The sequence below is a fragment of the Centroberyx affinis genome, unplaced genomic scaffold, assembly GCF_046629955.1.
Source record: "Centroberyx affinis isolate AG114_WGS23_722 - 3 ecotype Tasmania unplaced genomic scaffold, CSIRO-AGI_Caff_v1 ptg004049l_1, whole genome shotgun sequence".
Classification (NCBI taxonomy): domain Eukaryota; kingdom Metazoa; phylum Chordata; class Actinopteri; order Beryciformes; family Berycidae; genus Centroberyx; species Centroberyx affinis.
Window position 1 is genome coordinate 915580 of NW_027281845.1, and position 13598 is coordinate 929177.

General features: G+C 38.5%; 2 protein-coding genes across 2 annotated transcripts; one reads left to right on the plus strand and one right to left on the minus strand.

The window, feature by feature from the left end:
* Positions 1-1068: 1068 nt before the first annotated feature.
* On the minus strand, positions 1069-3192 carry tshba (thyroid stimulating hormone subunit beta a). The gene is made up of 2 exons (XM_071542316.1): positions 3025-3192; positions 1069-1347 (listed from the first exon to the last, which is right to left on the minus strand). Exons 1-2 carry the CDS (start codon positions 3184-3186, stop codon positions 1069-1071), a joined length of 441 nt encoding a protein of 146 aa, XP_071398417.1. The 5' UTR covers positions 3187-3192.
* A 3158-nt stretch (positions 3193-6350) lies between these two features.
* slc5a8l (solute carrier family 5 member 8, like) lies at positions 6351-13201 on the plus strand. Its single transcript, XM_071542283.1, has 15 exons — positions 6351-6704; positions 6987-7052; positions 7311-7362; positions 7949-8016; positions 8257-8411; positions 8866-9006; positions 9096-9225; positions 9341-9429; positions 9759-9871; positions 11261-11328; positions 11448-11534; positions 11715-11902; positions 12631-12740; positions 12877-12962; positions 13082-13201. The coding sequence occupies exons 1-15, from the start codon at positions 6351-6353 to the stop codon at positions 13199-13201; spliced, it is 1827 nt and encodes a 608-aa protein (XP_071398384.1).
* Positions 13202-13598: the final 397 nt, after the last annotated feature.

Consider the following 13598-nt stretch of genomic DNA (forward strand, 5'->3'; position numbering starts at 1 on the left):
AAACAAACCTACTTTCATCTAACATAAGATTTTTTCTGCATCACATTGAAGTTGAATAAACGCTACAATGTGATATTTGATCATCTGGGTGATTTGTTGTTATGCTACTCCACCTCACCCAGTTTTTACCATTCCGTCAGCAAGCGACGCATATTGTGTATTGGCGTGTGGTCACTCACACTGGGACATAAAAATAAAGCTGTGGAAACTGTGCTGTGATGTCAAACTAAGAATTGGAGAGAGATGGCACAGAGCTCCACGGTGGGCTTATCGTATATTCTTCCACATTACCCACTCTGAGCTGCAGGGCTATAAATAAGCTCCAGCTGTCTTCCCAAATTCCCCCTTTGTAAATCTCAGACAACACATGACACACAAATGGTCTATTTGGAATGAGACAAAAGCTAGCCAAGAGTTCACAAACTCACAATGAGCTCTTCTTTTTATGTACTGTGACTGGTCTTTAAAGTTTTACATCTTTATTGTTGGTACATTTTATCAGCGGCGGTGTATCAATGATAATCATGTGACTTGTGATCAGAATGACTCTTAAGGTAAATATAGCAACATGAGGTGAGTCAGTGTCAAGGCCTTTTAACAGTAATGTAGTAAACAGATTGCTTGTGTTGTTGTGTGACGGCACACTACTTCCAGCACAGGATGTGATTAAGTCAAGCACAGCTTAGTCGAAAAGCTATTTACAGAGTTCAGCTTTAATTGAGTTGCATTCAGGGTTTTGGTTTCAGAGAGAGCATAATAACTCTGGGCGTCACACACACACGTGAGCAGACAGAAGGCTAAATAAAGTAATGAGGCTGACAAAAATACCAGGATCAACTTCCATTGTAAACAGAGTTGTAGAGCTGCAGCACAGACACATAAGGCAACAAAGGCACAATACAGCAGGATGGTACAATGGGTAACAGTACAGACAGTTCAAATGTCACTTTATCCATCGCAAGCTAAAGGATGACATTTGTCTTCCCACATAACATTCACCGATCATGACATTTCAACTCAGTCATTTTAATAAAAAGAGGCAAGCTGGAATAGACAACAACAGCAGAATCAGAACGGGGTCATGTAGTTGTTCTGGCCAGGATATGGGTAGATACGCCTGACCGGCTTGGTACACCTAGCTCCGTCCCCGCCGGCCCTGTGGGCACACTCATCGCTGTCAGTTTTGCAGGCGCCACAGTGGCAGCTGAGAGCCACTGGGTAGGTGAAGAGAGGGTTGGCATCGATGGGGCAGCCGGGCAGGACGGCTGTGCGGTACTCCATCTTGTCATAGGTACAACCTCTCTGGATAAGGAAGCGTGGCCCTACTATATCCCTCACGTTGCTGTCCTGGTAACCACACACAAGCACAGGATCAGCAGATGAGTGATCTTATAACACATTTGAATCCCTTGAGCTAACAAAAACATAATATAATAATAAACTTTATTTGTAAAGCACTTTTCAAAAACAAAAGTTTACAAAGTGCTGTACAGAAAGAAATAAAATCAAATACAAATAAAAAAAACAATATAAAATAAACAGAATAAAACACTACAATAAAATACAATAAAAAGCAAGTAAAATACAATAAAAAACACAGTAAAATACAATAAAAAAAACAATAGAATACAATGAAACACAATAAAACACAGTTTAAAAAGAAGGAAAAGCCATGCAATAGAGGTGAATTTTTAACCGTGATTTAAAAACATCCACCGATTCTGCCATTCTGACATTGTATGGTACTGCTCCATAGTTTGGGGGCCAGAACGTAAAAGCTCGGTCTCACTTTGATTTGGGCTTAGTTGGAGGGACGGCTAAAAGACCTTGGTCTAACGAACGAAGACTCCTTGAAGTATGATAGGGCTTTAGAAGTTCAACAATATATATTGGAGCTCTGCCATGCAAGGCCTTGTAAAATCAATTCTAAAACGTACTGGGAGCCAATGTAAAGAGGCTAAGACAGGGGTAATATGAGCAGAACGTCGAGTCTTAGTTAGGAGTTTGGCAGCAGAGTTTTGGACAAGCTGTAGTGGATTTAAAGATGACTGAGTCAAGCAAGCAAAAAGTGCATTAGAGTTATCTCAACGGGATGTGACAAAGGCATGAATGACTTTCTCTGTATATTGAAATGACAGGATGGGGCTGATCTTGGCAATATTCCTGAGCTGAAAAAAGCATGATTGGACCAGTTTTGTGATATGGTGATTAAAAGTACAAACTGGAATCAAAATCCTAAATTCTTAGACACTGGCCTTACAAGGCTAGATAAGGAGCCCAGGGATTGTTGAACTGCTTGAGCAGTAGGGTCAGAACCAATGATTACAGTTTCTGTCTCATAAGCATTCAACTGGAGAAAGTTTTGGGCCATCGACCCCTTGATGTCAAGAAGACAGTTGTGTAAGATAGATAGTTTGCTAAAATCATTTGAATTAAAAGAAAGATACAGCTGCGTATCATCAGCATAAAAATGGAAGGAAATGTTGTACTGGCTAATAACATGCCCCAAGGGTAACATATAAAGAGAAAACAGAATAGGCCCAAGAATGGAACCTTGAGGCACTCCACAAGAAATTTGAAGTTCAGATGAGGAGAAATTGCCAATGGACACTGAAAACGTCCTTTTGGAAAGATATTAAATGAACCACTCCAGAGCTAAACCAGAGATACCAACCCACTGGTGCAATGTTTTGATTAGGATGTTATGACTTAGGCTCCTCATTTTTATAATAAAACGGGCAAATTAATGCAATTTACTCTGAAATAGAGTGTGGCTCTATTATCTAATGTGAAACATTACTGTGGAATTTTGCACAATTAAATAAAGGCCTTTGGACTGTGTAATGCTTGACCATTAAAACTATAAAGTATAAATCCATACATACACGTGTTGCATATAGTATGTTCACTTAGAAACTTTTCATTTTCTGTATGACATTTTAGTCTGAAATTCCTGGGTTTTTTTTTTCCAACTCTAGATTCTAATGACAGACGTAGTCAATTATTTCACTGCAATGTACATACCCTTGAGTAGCAGAATCCCATGCAAATAGTAGTGTTGATGGCCACACAGAAGTCACACTCTGGCTTTTCCACATACAGTGTGTAGTCAGTGGGAATACACATGGGAACAGCTGGGCTGAACAGCAGGAAAAGGAGGCCGCAGGTGAACACTGAAGATTCCATGTTAAGCAATGTTTGCTTTGTTTTTCAATCAATTCCCTGCTTGAGAAAGAAAGATAAAGACACAAAGTGACAATCAGATAACAGAAATGATCAATTGTATGGTATGGTATCCTAAAATAAATTTTTCATTCCTGCTGCTCCCCTGTGGATGTAAAGGTCAGTCGCTGGAGAGAAGTGGGCAGCTGCAGGCCTGAAGATGCTGTGAGTCTGAAGATCCTGGATGATCAGTATTTATGTGAACATTATAGTCCGCCTTTATCCAAGCTGCTCGTTATCTCCTATCACTGACGAGCAGGAAGTATTCAATTTTTAGTCCATTATGGGGATGACATGAATTAATGATCTCCTTCACAAGCAAAGGTCATCAAATAACACTGACGCAACAGATTCTGAGCCAGGTGCTGTTATGTATGTATCTGGTTCTGCAATAAGGTGTAAAGCAGGCAATAGCCACTAGATGTCACAACATGCACAAAATCTTCATTTCTGATTGAAAGTACTAATATTTTTCGAAGATGTATACACATTTTTACTTAGGGTTTCCTTTGCTTTCCAAAACAAGTAATCTTACTCTCATTTGAGTAAAATGCAACTTCAGTAACAGTACCTCTTAGTAGGACCTCTTTCCCCTTCTGTTCAAAGTACTGTATGTGCATGTACAAATTATGCAGGCTGTTACCAAGCAGGCACTGTGAGTTAAAGAAAGTCCATAACAAAGAACAATAATGCGCATTAGTCAATAAACAAATTCAAACTGAATGCACAGAACTTGAACACAAAACATTCAGAGTAGGTTTATCTAAATGCAGAACAACTCAGTAAGTAAAATTTGAACCGCTGTCTTGATATAGTATTCATGGACAGCTGAATCCAAATCCAAATTCCTTTTGTAACAGACCTACTGAATCCTTAGTGAAGAGATAACAATTTTCCAGCACTAAACACTTTCAGACGGAAGGAGTTTCCTTATCTCTGTTTTTGTTTAATGATTGTTGAGGATTAGCCCTGTCTCTCTGCCACATTAAGTCATAACTGTGAAACATGTGATTTGTTTTTGATTTTACTTTTGTTTACAATTTCTTTGGTTTACTATAGACAGACACACACAAACTTTGTCTTGGTATTCCTGTGCTGCACCATAAAGTAGGCAATGTTGCACAAGATACACAAAATACATTGGAAAGACTGTTTTTCTCCTGTCATGTATACAAGGTCCTGTCATACACAAAAGAACAAAAACAGCAAAAACAATCTGATTATAAAGCAATCAAATAATTATCTTTTTATGGTGTGCATGGCTACGTAACTAGTCTGTGTTACCATTACCTAATAATACAGTCAGGATGATAGAATGGGAATAATGATCAGAATATCACAATAGAGTGAGACAGGTGCATTGATATAATGTAAATAGAATTTAAGGCATGACAATATCCATGAAAAATATCCATTACAGCTGCCCGTCCCTTTTCTCCAGCTCTATTTCACCTTTACGTAACACTATATGACATTTTACATTAACCATTTTAGGCATTTAGCTGATGCTCTTATCCAGAGTGACTTAAAATGCAGACAACTGCAGAATAAGCTTAAATTCTTAGATCACTAATATCGAGTCAAGTGCCAAGTCTAAATGTAGAACACCAAGTCAAGTCCATGTCATTAATGTCAAGTCTCAAGTCAAGTCTGAAGTATAAATGTAGAACACCAAGTCAACTGTCAAGTCAGAACAAATCAAGAGTCCAGTATCAATTTAATATCTAAAAGAAAACAAGATATCTAGGACTTTTCAATGCAATATTGTTTTAATAGGATAAAACCTTGGTAAGAGCATCATGAGATTGATTTCTATAATCAGTTTCAACTTCAATAAATTCAATCATTCCATACAGACTTTAAATTCAGTCATCTGGTGGAGCAAATCTCATAACTTTCATTCTAAGTCATTTACACAAACACAAGATCTTTTGTCAAGACTTTAGAAAACTTTTCAAGTCATCAAAGTCAAAGTCAAGTCCCAAGTCACCAGAACCCAAGTCAAGTCAACTCTCAAGTCTTCTCTTCATGGATCAAGTCAAGTCTCAAGCAGTTAAAATTCTGCCTCGAGTCTAACTCGAGTCCAAGGCATGTGACTTGAGTCTCCACCTCTGCTAATATTACAGGTAACCACTCTATTGTACAGAGACAATGCTTCCTGATAATAGCTGTTACAATTGAAGAATTTCATTCATCCAAAATGTTATATATCCACATTATCGTCAAAAAATATAATATTGTCTAGATAGTAACTTTTGACTAATAACTTCAACAATAATTCAGTGAGGTTTTCTTTGTGGCCTGCAATCATTTAGTAGGTGTCACATTTAGTTCATTAGTGAACTTCTGATTCTGAATGATTAAGATACTGAAGTGCTATGTAAAGAAATGAGAGACGTAATTTTTGACACATGCAAGAGGATGTGTCAGTGGGAGCAGTGACCTAACAAACACCTCTGGAGTTATCTTAAAGATTTGACTTGTCTTGTCCTCTGAAACCTCTAACATCACCTATTGCTGAGTAAGCGTGTCTGGGACAGTATAAATAGCACTCCAGGACATGTTACTTTACCACTTCATTGCAGTCAAGAATAGAGAGATCTTGACTGCACAAGGTCCCCTATTAACCATCAGAACAGCACCAATAAAACTGGCACAACTACAGGATCCTCACTTGTTACAATCAAGGAAAACTGTGACCAACTTCAGTATCGTGTGTCCTTGATGGATTATTAACTAAACTAAACTAATCTTTATAGTGTGCTGACACAATGAGGATGGCCAGGCTCCTGGTAGCTGCAAGAGGAGTAGTTGAGGTATCTGATTGTTTCCTGGTAGTATGGAAGGGACTCTACTTATAGTTAGATTGGGAAAGCTGTAAACAACAAAAGAGGACTAAACTACCAAAAACTTCTATCGGACTTTCCAATTGGTTTTTGTAGGTTTCAAGGTAAATTGTGTGTAATTTCATTGTCTTTAAACTGAATTGTGAGTAAATTGTCAAGAGAATTTGAAAGAGAAAATTAAACATTAGCAAGATTGCATAATACAGGAAACCCGTTGGATTTAAGTAGTCTTAACTGCAGTTAGAAGATAAGTGCAAGGAGGATCTTTCTGCTGGATTAACCATGGTTGGTACCGGCGGTCCAGTGGCCTCCTTCTCTGTGTGGGATTATGTGGTGTTTGCTGGAACAATTTTGGCAGCTGCTGGCATCGGCCTTTTCCAGGCCATCCGTGGCCGCAAGGAGACAACCAGCGAGGAGTTCTTATTGGGTGGACGTCAAATGACAGCTGTGCCGGTTGCCATGTCGCTCACTGCCAGCTTCATGTCTGGCATCACGGTAATTGGCACACCGGCGGAGGCCTACAGGTTTGGAGCAGCCTTCTGGCTCTTTGGCTTTTCCTATGCCATCATGTCCACCGTCACTGCTGAGATCTTTGTCCCCTTTTTCTACCGACTGGGGATCACCAGCACCTACGAGGTAAGGAGACATTATAACTATGGTACAGAGGCTGGGTGGCAGGTGAGAGGATATTGATTTACAGTAGAAAGGTCAAAAGAGCAGGCATGCTTTATTGATAAAAAAGGCTATAAAGAGTTGCACAGTATCCAAATACTATAAAAATGTTTCCTGTAAGAGGTGGGTGGGAGTTGAGGGTAAAAATACAGGAATAAAGAAAAACCTAAAGCTGTTGTGTGCTGCTGGGTTGTAAATCATCACTTTAAAGGTGTCTAACTGTCTAGGTTTCCTTTTCCTCTGTAGTACCTGGAGATGCGCTTCAACAGGAGCATTCGGATAATTGGAACAACCATGTATATCATACAAACGGTAACTACAACGTCATTTCATCAAAAAGAGAATATTCAAATGGTATCTGTGTTTAGATAATGAAAAACAAAAAGGCAAAAAGATGAAGGGTGGGACAAACATCCACGCTTAATATGGCAAATTTGTAATGTTAAACAGCACCTGTCTTTTTCCTTGTTGACTATGTAAATTTGAATCTTGAAACCAATTCCCACAAACCATTAACGTGAATCACATGTTTGTTTGCATCCAATCAACAAATGGTGGCATCTTTCTCAGGCCCTGTACACTGGTTTGGTCATCTATGCCCCAGCTCTTGCACTGAATCAAAGTAAGTCTTGATACATGGTGTGTTTTGACAATAGCAACATTGTTTATGATACTTTAGTTCCCTATGAGCATATGTGTTTTTTTTCTTGTTGATTTTCCCATTTGCAATTCCCCATCCTTGCAGCTATACAGCCTCTCCACTGGGCCGCAAAGCTGCCTGAGCATATTGAATCTTACATAATTTAAGTAATCAGACAACAATATAAAGCAAGAATCGGGGCATGTTTTATCTTAACTGAATTATCTGCAATCTGGTGATACATTTTCTGATAACAGATTTTATATGTTCATGTAAGACATACACTTTTTTCTTTCTCTCTTCTGTTTAGCCAGTACACAGAGCAAGCCTGTAAAAGAGAGCTCACTCTGTGTCCTTTTTGTTTAAATAAAGGTGGAGGAGTAAATGACACAATAAAGCACAAACCTATGCTACGCTACAAAAAGGTGGATAATACAGACTTTGTATCTGGTCCAAGAGAGATTACGGAGACTTTGCCTTGAACTTACTAAAAGGGTCACACGATGTTATGACTCAATAGTCTTATTTTGATACATGAATAATAGTGGAGTTTTTTCTTGTTACTCAGTCACTGGGCTTGATCTGTGGGGAGTGTTGGTGGCTACAGGAGTGGTGTGCATCCTCTACTGCACTCTGGTTAGTAGTATGCATTGTACAATGTAACTGAATCAATGATCTATGTATTCAATAGTGTAAAAATAGTGACAATAGTGTACTCAAATGCATGACAAACTCAAATAAAAGGAAAATATATTTAAATCATTAATCAGAATTTTTTTATCTCAAACTATTAAGTTATGTTTCTAATTATGACAACACTTTGGCATCCACTTATTTTGTAATTGTGCAAAGTTGATTCTACTGATTATGTTTCAGGGTGGGCTGAAAGCGGTGATCTGGACGGACGTGCTGCAGATGGTGATCATGCTGGCAGGTTTTGTGGCTGTCATCGCTAGGGGAGCTGTGCTGCAGGGAGGCCTGGGGAGGATTTGGGAAGACGCTGGTCATGGAGGCCGGCTAGACGCATTCGAGTAAGCGCACAAGCAGACTTAGGTCAAACAGTATTTGTTCTTAGAGTTTGTTTTAACCTTATTGGAGTATCAGATGGGTGGGGTTTCCCTGATCAAGACAATTCAGATAGTGTCTGATAAGTTGTCAGTGACAGAAAAACATAGGCAGATTAAATCAACTTTCCTGTAAAGTTTTCCATCACTCATTAGTGTGTTATCATATAGTGTCTTAGGCAGGAAACGTCACTGGCAGCAAAGTAAGTAAACAAACTATGGAAAGTATTCAAAAATACTATTTGACTCAGATCTGCACACAATGATGATCAAGCAGACTCAATATCAGTAACCTGAAGTACACCTATTGAGACAAGATTCATAGTTTTGGATCAGTGCCATTCCAAATATCTGGGTAATGTAGATGTCACCACAGATTACCTTCAATATTCTTTCAAGAGTTGCTGACCTTTTATCCCAGCTTTGACCCGGACCCTCTGAAGCGTCACACTTTCTGGACCATTGTGGTTGGCGGCAGTGTGATGTGGACGTCCATCTATTCCATCAACCAGTCCCAGGTGCAGCGCTACATCTCCTGCAAAACCATAACACATGCCAAGATGTGAGTGTTTCTGCCCGCCATACAAATTAAATATCACTAACGCCGCATACACCGACAAGTCTTAGATAATTGTGTCTTTCCTCTCGCAGGTCATTATATGTCAACATGATTGGCTTATGGGTAACTGTGAGTCTGGCTGTGTTTTCTGGCCTCACCATGTTCTCCATTTACAAGAACTGTGACCCGCTCACTAATGGTGATATAGGCGCCCCTGACCAGGTAACTGTGATGTAGCAATTGTCTCTTTATGCATAACCAGATGGACTACACAGCACTATATAACCAAACATTATGGGTGACAGTAAAAATGCATGTGCATATATTTGTAACCCAGCTGCTTCCCTACCTTGTGATGGATATTCTGGCAGCCTATCCTGGAGTCCCTGGCTTATTTGTGGCTGCTGCATATAGTGGGACCCTTAGGTGAGGCCTGAGAGACAAACAAGCAAAATTGCATTCTTTCACATCAAAGTAAGCATGCTGCACTAGATAAGAAAAGTCTCCTAATAGATAAGAGACACAGGGAAGGAAAGCATGACCTGATATGACTTCTGGTCATGTTCCTTTCTGAGAAAAGTAATTGTTCCACTGACTAATGCAAAAATATTTTACCATTAATCAGTATTATTATTTATTTTTGAATACAAAAGGCTACACATTATCTATACTACATGCAACTAATCTAATCTTTAATCCAAATGCTTCAACCTTTATTTTCAGTAGCTCAAAGACTACCATTGCATCTGTTTCAGCACTGTGTCTTCCAGCATTAATGCCCTCGTTGCTGTCACTATGGAGGACTTTATTCTTCCTCTGTGGAAAAACCTGACACAGAAACAGGTGTCCTGGCTCAACATGGGTCTGAGTAAGTTGTGCTCTGACGTTGGTATCCTTCAGTGATAATTGATTTAATCGTAGAACTGAAAAAAAATATAATTTGAGAATGTTGAGAATTTTATTCTTTATTATTTATTTTAGGGATTTGGCTGGTTCCGGTGACTTACAATGAATGCAACAGTAGAACATGCTTGAAATGTCAACTTTGCCAGCATCATATACAACCTGTATTACAAGTGCAAGAGTGAAAGCCACAACACCCAGTAAATGTAAATAAATAACATACTTCCATAGTATTCCCAGAATGGTCATGTGTTTTAGAAAAGTGGAAGGTCAAGAAATGAGTCAAGCTGATATAAATTTAGAAAGAAAAAAAAAAATAAAAAAAATAAATAAATACATCAGACACTTTATAATGTAGCTATATTCATTTATATTATTATCCTGAGCCCAACAGTAATCACTGCACAGTATGACTCCTTGGGGGTTACAAGATACAGCCATTATCTTATCGTGTTATTCTTAGCTGCCAGTTACAAGGGTTACCAGTTTCACTGTGTGTGAGTTATGACATGATAGATAATGTGTTTTTGTAAAAAAAAAGACAATAGACAATCTGATAGCGGAAAAAACCCAAAGCAAATCCTATGCAATTACACTGCAATAAAGAGAGAGTAGGAGAAATAGGGAATAAGAAATGAACATAAAATAATTGTAATAAAATTCATTTTTGCAGCACTTTTCCTAAAGCAGAGTTTACAGAGTGCTTTATAGGAAATCATGCAAAAACTATGCTTACTGGTAGAATCATGTTGAATTAAGTGAAATCAACATTAAAAATGCTGATACAGGCTCTTGCATAAACTCCAAGGTTATGGATTTATTTGATGTGTGTAAGAGCTGGTTGTCCTGGGTGTGGCCTTTTGTGTGTGAAAGCTGAGGGAGACAGAATGTACCTTTGTCCCATTCAATTTAATGTAAACACTGCTGCCTGTCGATTTGTATGACGTTTGTACACAAGGCCACAATTGTTCATGTATGTTAACGTTTACTTATAGCTTGTTTAATTACATATGGGAGTTTGCATTTGTGAGAAAGAGTCAGAAAGAAAAGGATTGTTATTAAGATCATTCATTTTGAAATGCATTGAGCCCTGTGGGATTTACTTGCTCATACCCCAAAAGAGCAGGTCTGTGTTTAAAGACTAAAGGAAAACTCAGATTTCAGTTCCATCTAAAAAAAAAAAAAAATGAAATGCGATAGTTTGAATATGCACATATCATGCCTTGACCTGTTAAAAACCCCATGTAGAAACAAAAAAATGACTGAAAATTCTATGCACTAGCCAGATTTCTGCTCAACTTTTAAGAATGTTTATTTTATGGAAACCAATTAATGTCATCTTAACAAATTCCAGGTGTGTTCTTTGGTTTCCTGTGTATTGGGATGGCTGGAGTTGCTTCTTTGATGGGAAGCATTCTGCAAGTAAGCCTCTCTAACACCACGCAGCAACACAACTACAGCGATTTATTGCTCTACAGCACCACCTACTGCTGAATATTAGGAATCACACCCAGTTCCTCCTGACAGTTTTCTATTTGCAGGCAGCTCTGTCCGTATTCGGAATGATCAGTGGGCCTCTTCTTGGTCTTTACCTATTAGGCATGTTTTTCCGCACAACAAACTCAACAGTGAGTATTTCCTATCACAAGTATATTCACTAGCACAACCATGCCTTGAGGTTTTTTTTTTTCTAAATAGAATCTTTCTGACAACACTTAAAATCTTGCTACAAAAATAAATCCCTGTAAACGTCTATGAATCAGAGTAAATCCAGTCTAACATGGTGGGGTATCATATTTACTTTGCAGGGAGGACTTATGGGACTGATCATCGGCCTTGTGTTGACTCTGTGGGCAGGCATCGGATCCCAGATTTACCCTCCCACAGATGAAAAGACGAAACCCCTCCCACTCAGCACCGCAGGCTGCAACAACACAATGGGCCAGAACTACACAACGTTGGCTCCCTGGACCAGTCCAGTAACCCCTCAGGATGAGTGAGTCACATTACAGCCACCTCAAAACGTACATTAGTAAAGAACGTAATACGGTCATGGTAAGTAGGAATAGTCATTATCATATTATGTACCAAATGAAAACAAAGATCAGTGCATTGTAGCTATTGAAATTAAAGAATATGGACTAAAAATCTAGTGAATATTGAATAAAATCTCCTGAGTAAAACTTTAAAGTAACCAAGATGAGGGGGAAAAAGAGCCACTCCCAAAAAAGTTTAAAAAGACTTTTATTCTATTTGGCTACTCATTTTGAAAAAAATGAAAACTGTGCCCAACGCATTTTGGCCTTACAACCTTCATTAGTGTAAGGAAGCTCACAAAGAGGAAATTGTCTCACATATAATATGCGCTTGATGATGGGTAAACAGATGGAAGCGATTACAAATCATCTCAGAGTGCCATGTCATGGCAAAGGCTTTGGAAAGAAATTCATACATAGGCATCAACTTCACTATTTACATTTGTCTAAAAAATTTAATTTCAAGCATTTAAGAATAAGCCTTTAGATCAAAATGGCTTTAAGATAATTAAACACATAGTACAGTTAATCAGGTGTGTCCCAACTTTTTACAGTGTATATACTGTATATATCATAGATGAAAAAGGGTGCTCTTGTCACTGTTACACCAAGACAAGTGTGGAACAACAGATCTGGTAATGTTTGGGTCACAAGAGTGATGAGTGAAATTATTTGTTTTGTCTCTCAGTGGCAGGCCGGCGCTGGCAGACACCTGGTACTCTCTGTCTTACGTTTACCTCTGTCTACTGGGGGTCCTGAGCACAATGGTGACCGGCCTGCTGGTGAGCATGATCACAGGTGAGCCATCCTCCTCCTCTGCCTCCCACTTCCCCTGCAGAGACAGGTCAACACTGGTTTAGCCGAATAACCGTTCAATATGACAAGCCATTTACGTGACACACAGTTACGTGATTACTTATCTACTTCTCTTTAGGTGGATGCAAACAGAAGAACCTGAGCTCTGATCTGTTTGTGATGAAACGTGACCTCATCTGTTTCAACTGCTGCAGTAACTCGCAGGTAAAGAGATTGTTGCTCTTGTCAGATAATTTGAGACAGATTGAAGATGTTTTACCCACAGAACTACACAGTATTTTTTAAGTTATTGATATGCTGCTTATGTTCTCAACCCACAACAGGCATCAGACTTGATGGAAAAGGATTCCATGGATCTCCACATGGGAGCTGACAACTCTCAATTCACAGACTCGCGCTTTGACATAATGGATAAAGACGTTGAAAAAGTCACAAAATTTTAATGCTGCTATGTCAGAATACTGTTCCAGTCTCAGAGAGACATTTTTAATGGACAAAACACTTTTTCCATAAACATATAAATGAACAAATCATTTTAACTCTAAGATGTGCCTATTTATATTGATACAAATTTTGGAGTATTTGAAACATGTTGCTAATATGCAAAATTGCTGTATATTTTGTTTCATATCAAATAATCATCAAATAAAATATTTTGTTTGTTTAATGTCAGTTCACAAATACAAATCAAATTACTTCATTCTTTAGCTACATGACAACCAGTCATGCTGCAACTGGAAAATCAAATTTGCATAGAAAATTATTAATTCTAAGGCTTGTCTATTCATGCTGACACAAATGCTTGTATATTTGAGGCATATTGTAATTTTGTAGGTTTTT

Bases quoted from the DNA above. Each gene is read 5' to 3' on its own strand.
- tshba (XM_071542316.1), bottom strand. From the start codon at position 3,186: ATGGAATCTTCAGTGTTCACCTGCGGCCTCCTTTTCCTGCTGTTCAGC. The intron at 1,348-3,024 runs GTATGTACATTG...TGTGGTTACCAG, and splicing joins TGGGATTCTGCTACTCAAGG to GACAGCAACGTGAGGGATAT.
- slc5a8l (XM_071542283.1), top strand. From the start codon at position 6,351: ATGGTTGGTACCGGCGGTCCAGTGGCCTCCTTCTCTGTGTGGGATTAT. The intron at 6,705-6,986 runs GTAAGGAGACAT...TTTCCTCTGTAG, and splicing joins GGATCACCAGCACCTACGAG to TACCTGGAGATGCGCTTCAA. The intron at 9,007-9,095 runs GTGAGTGTTTCT...TTCCTCTCGCAG, and splicing joins ACCATAACACATGCCAAGAT to GTCATTATATGTCAACATGA.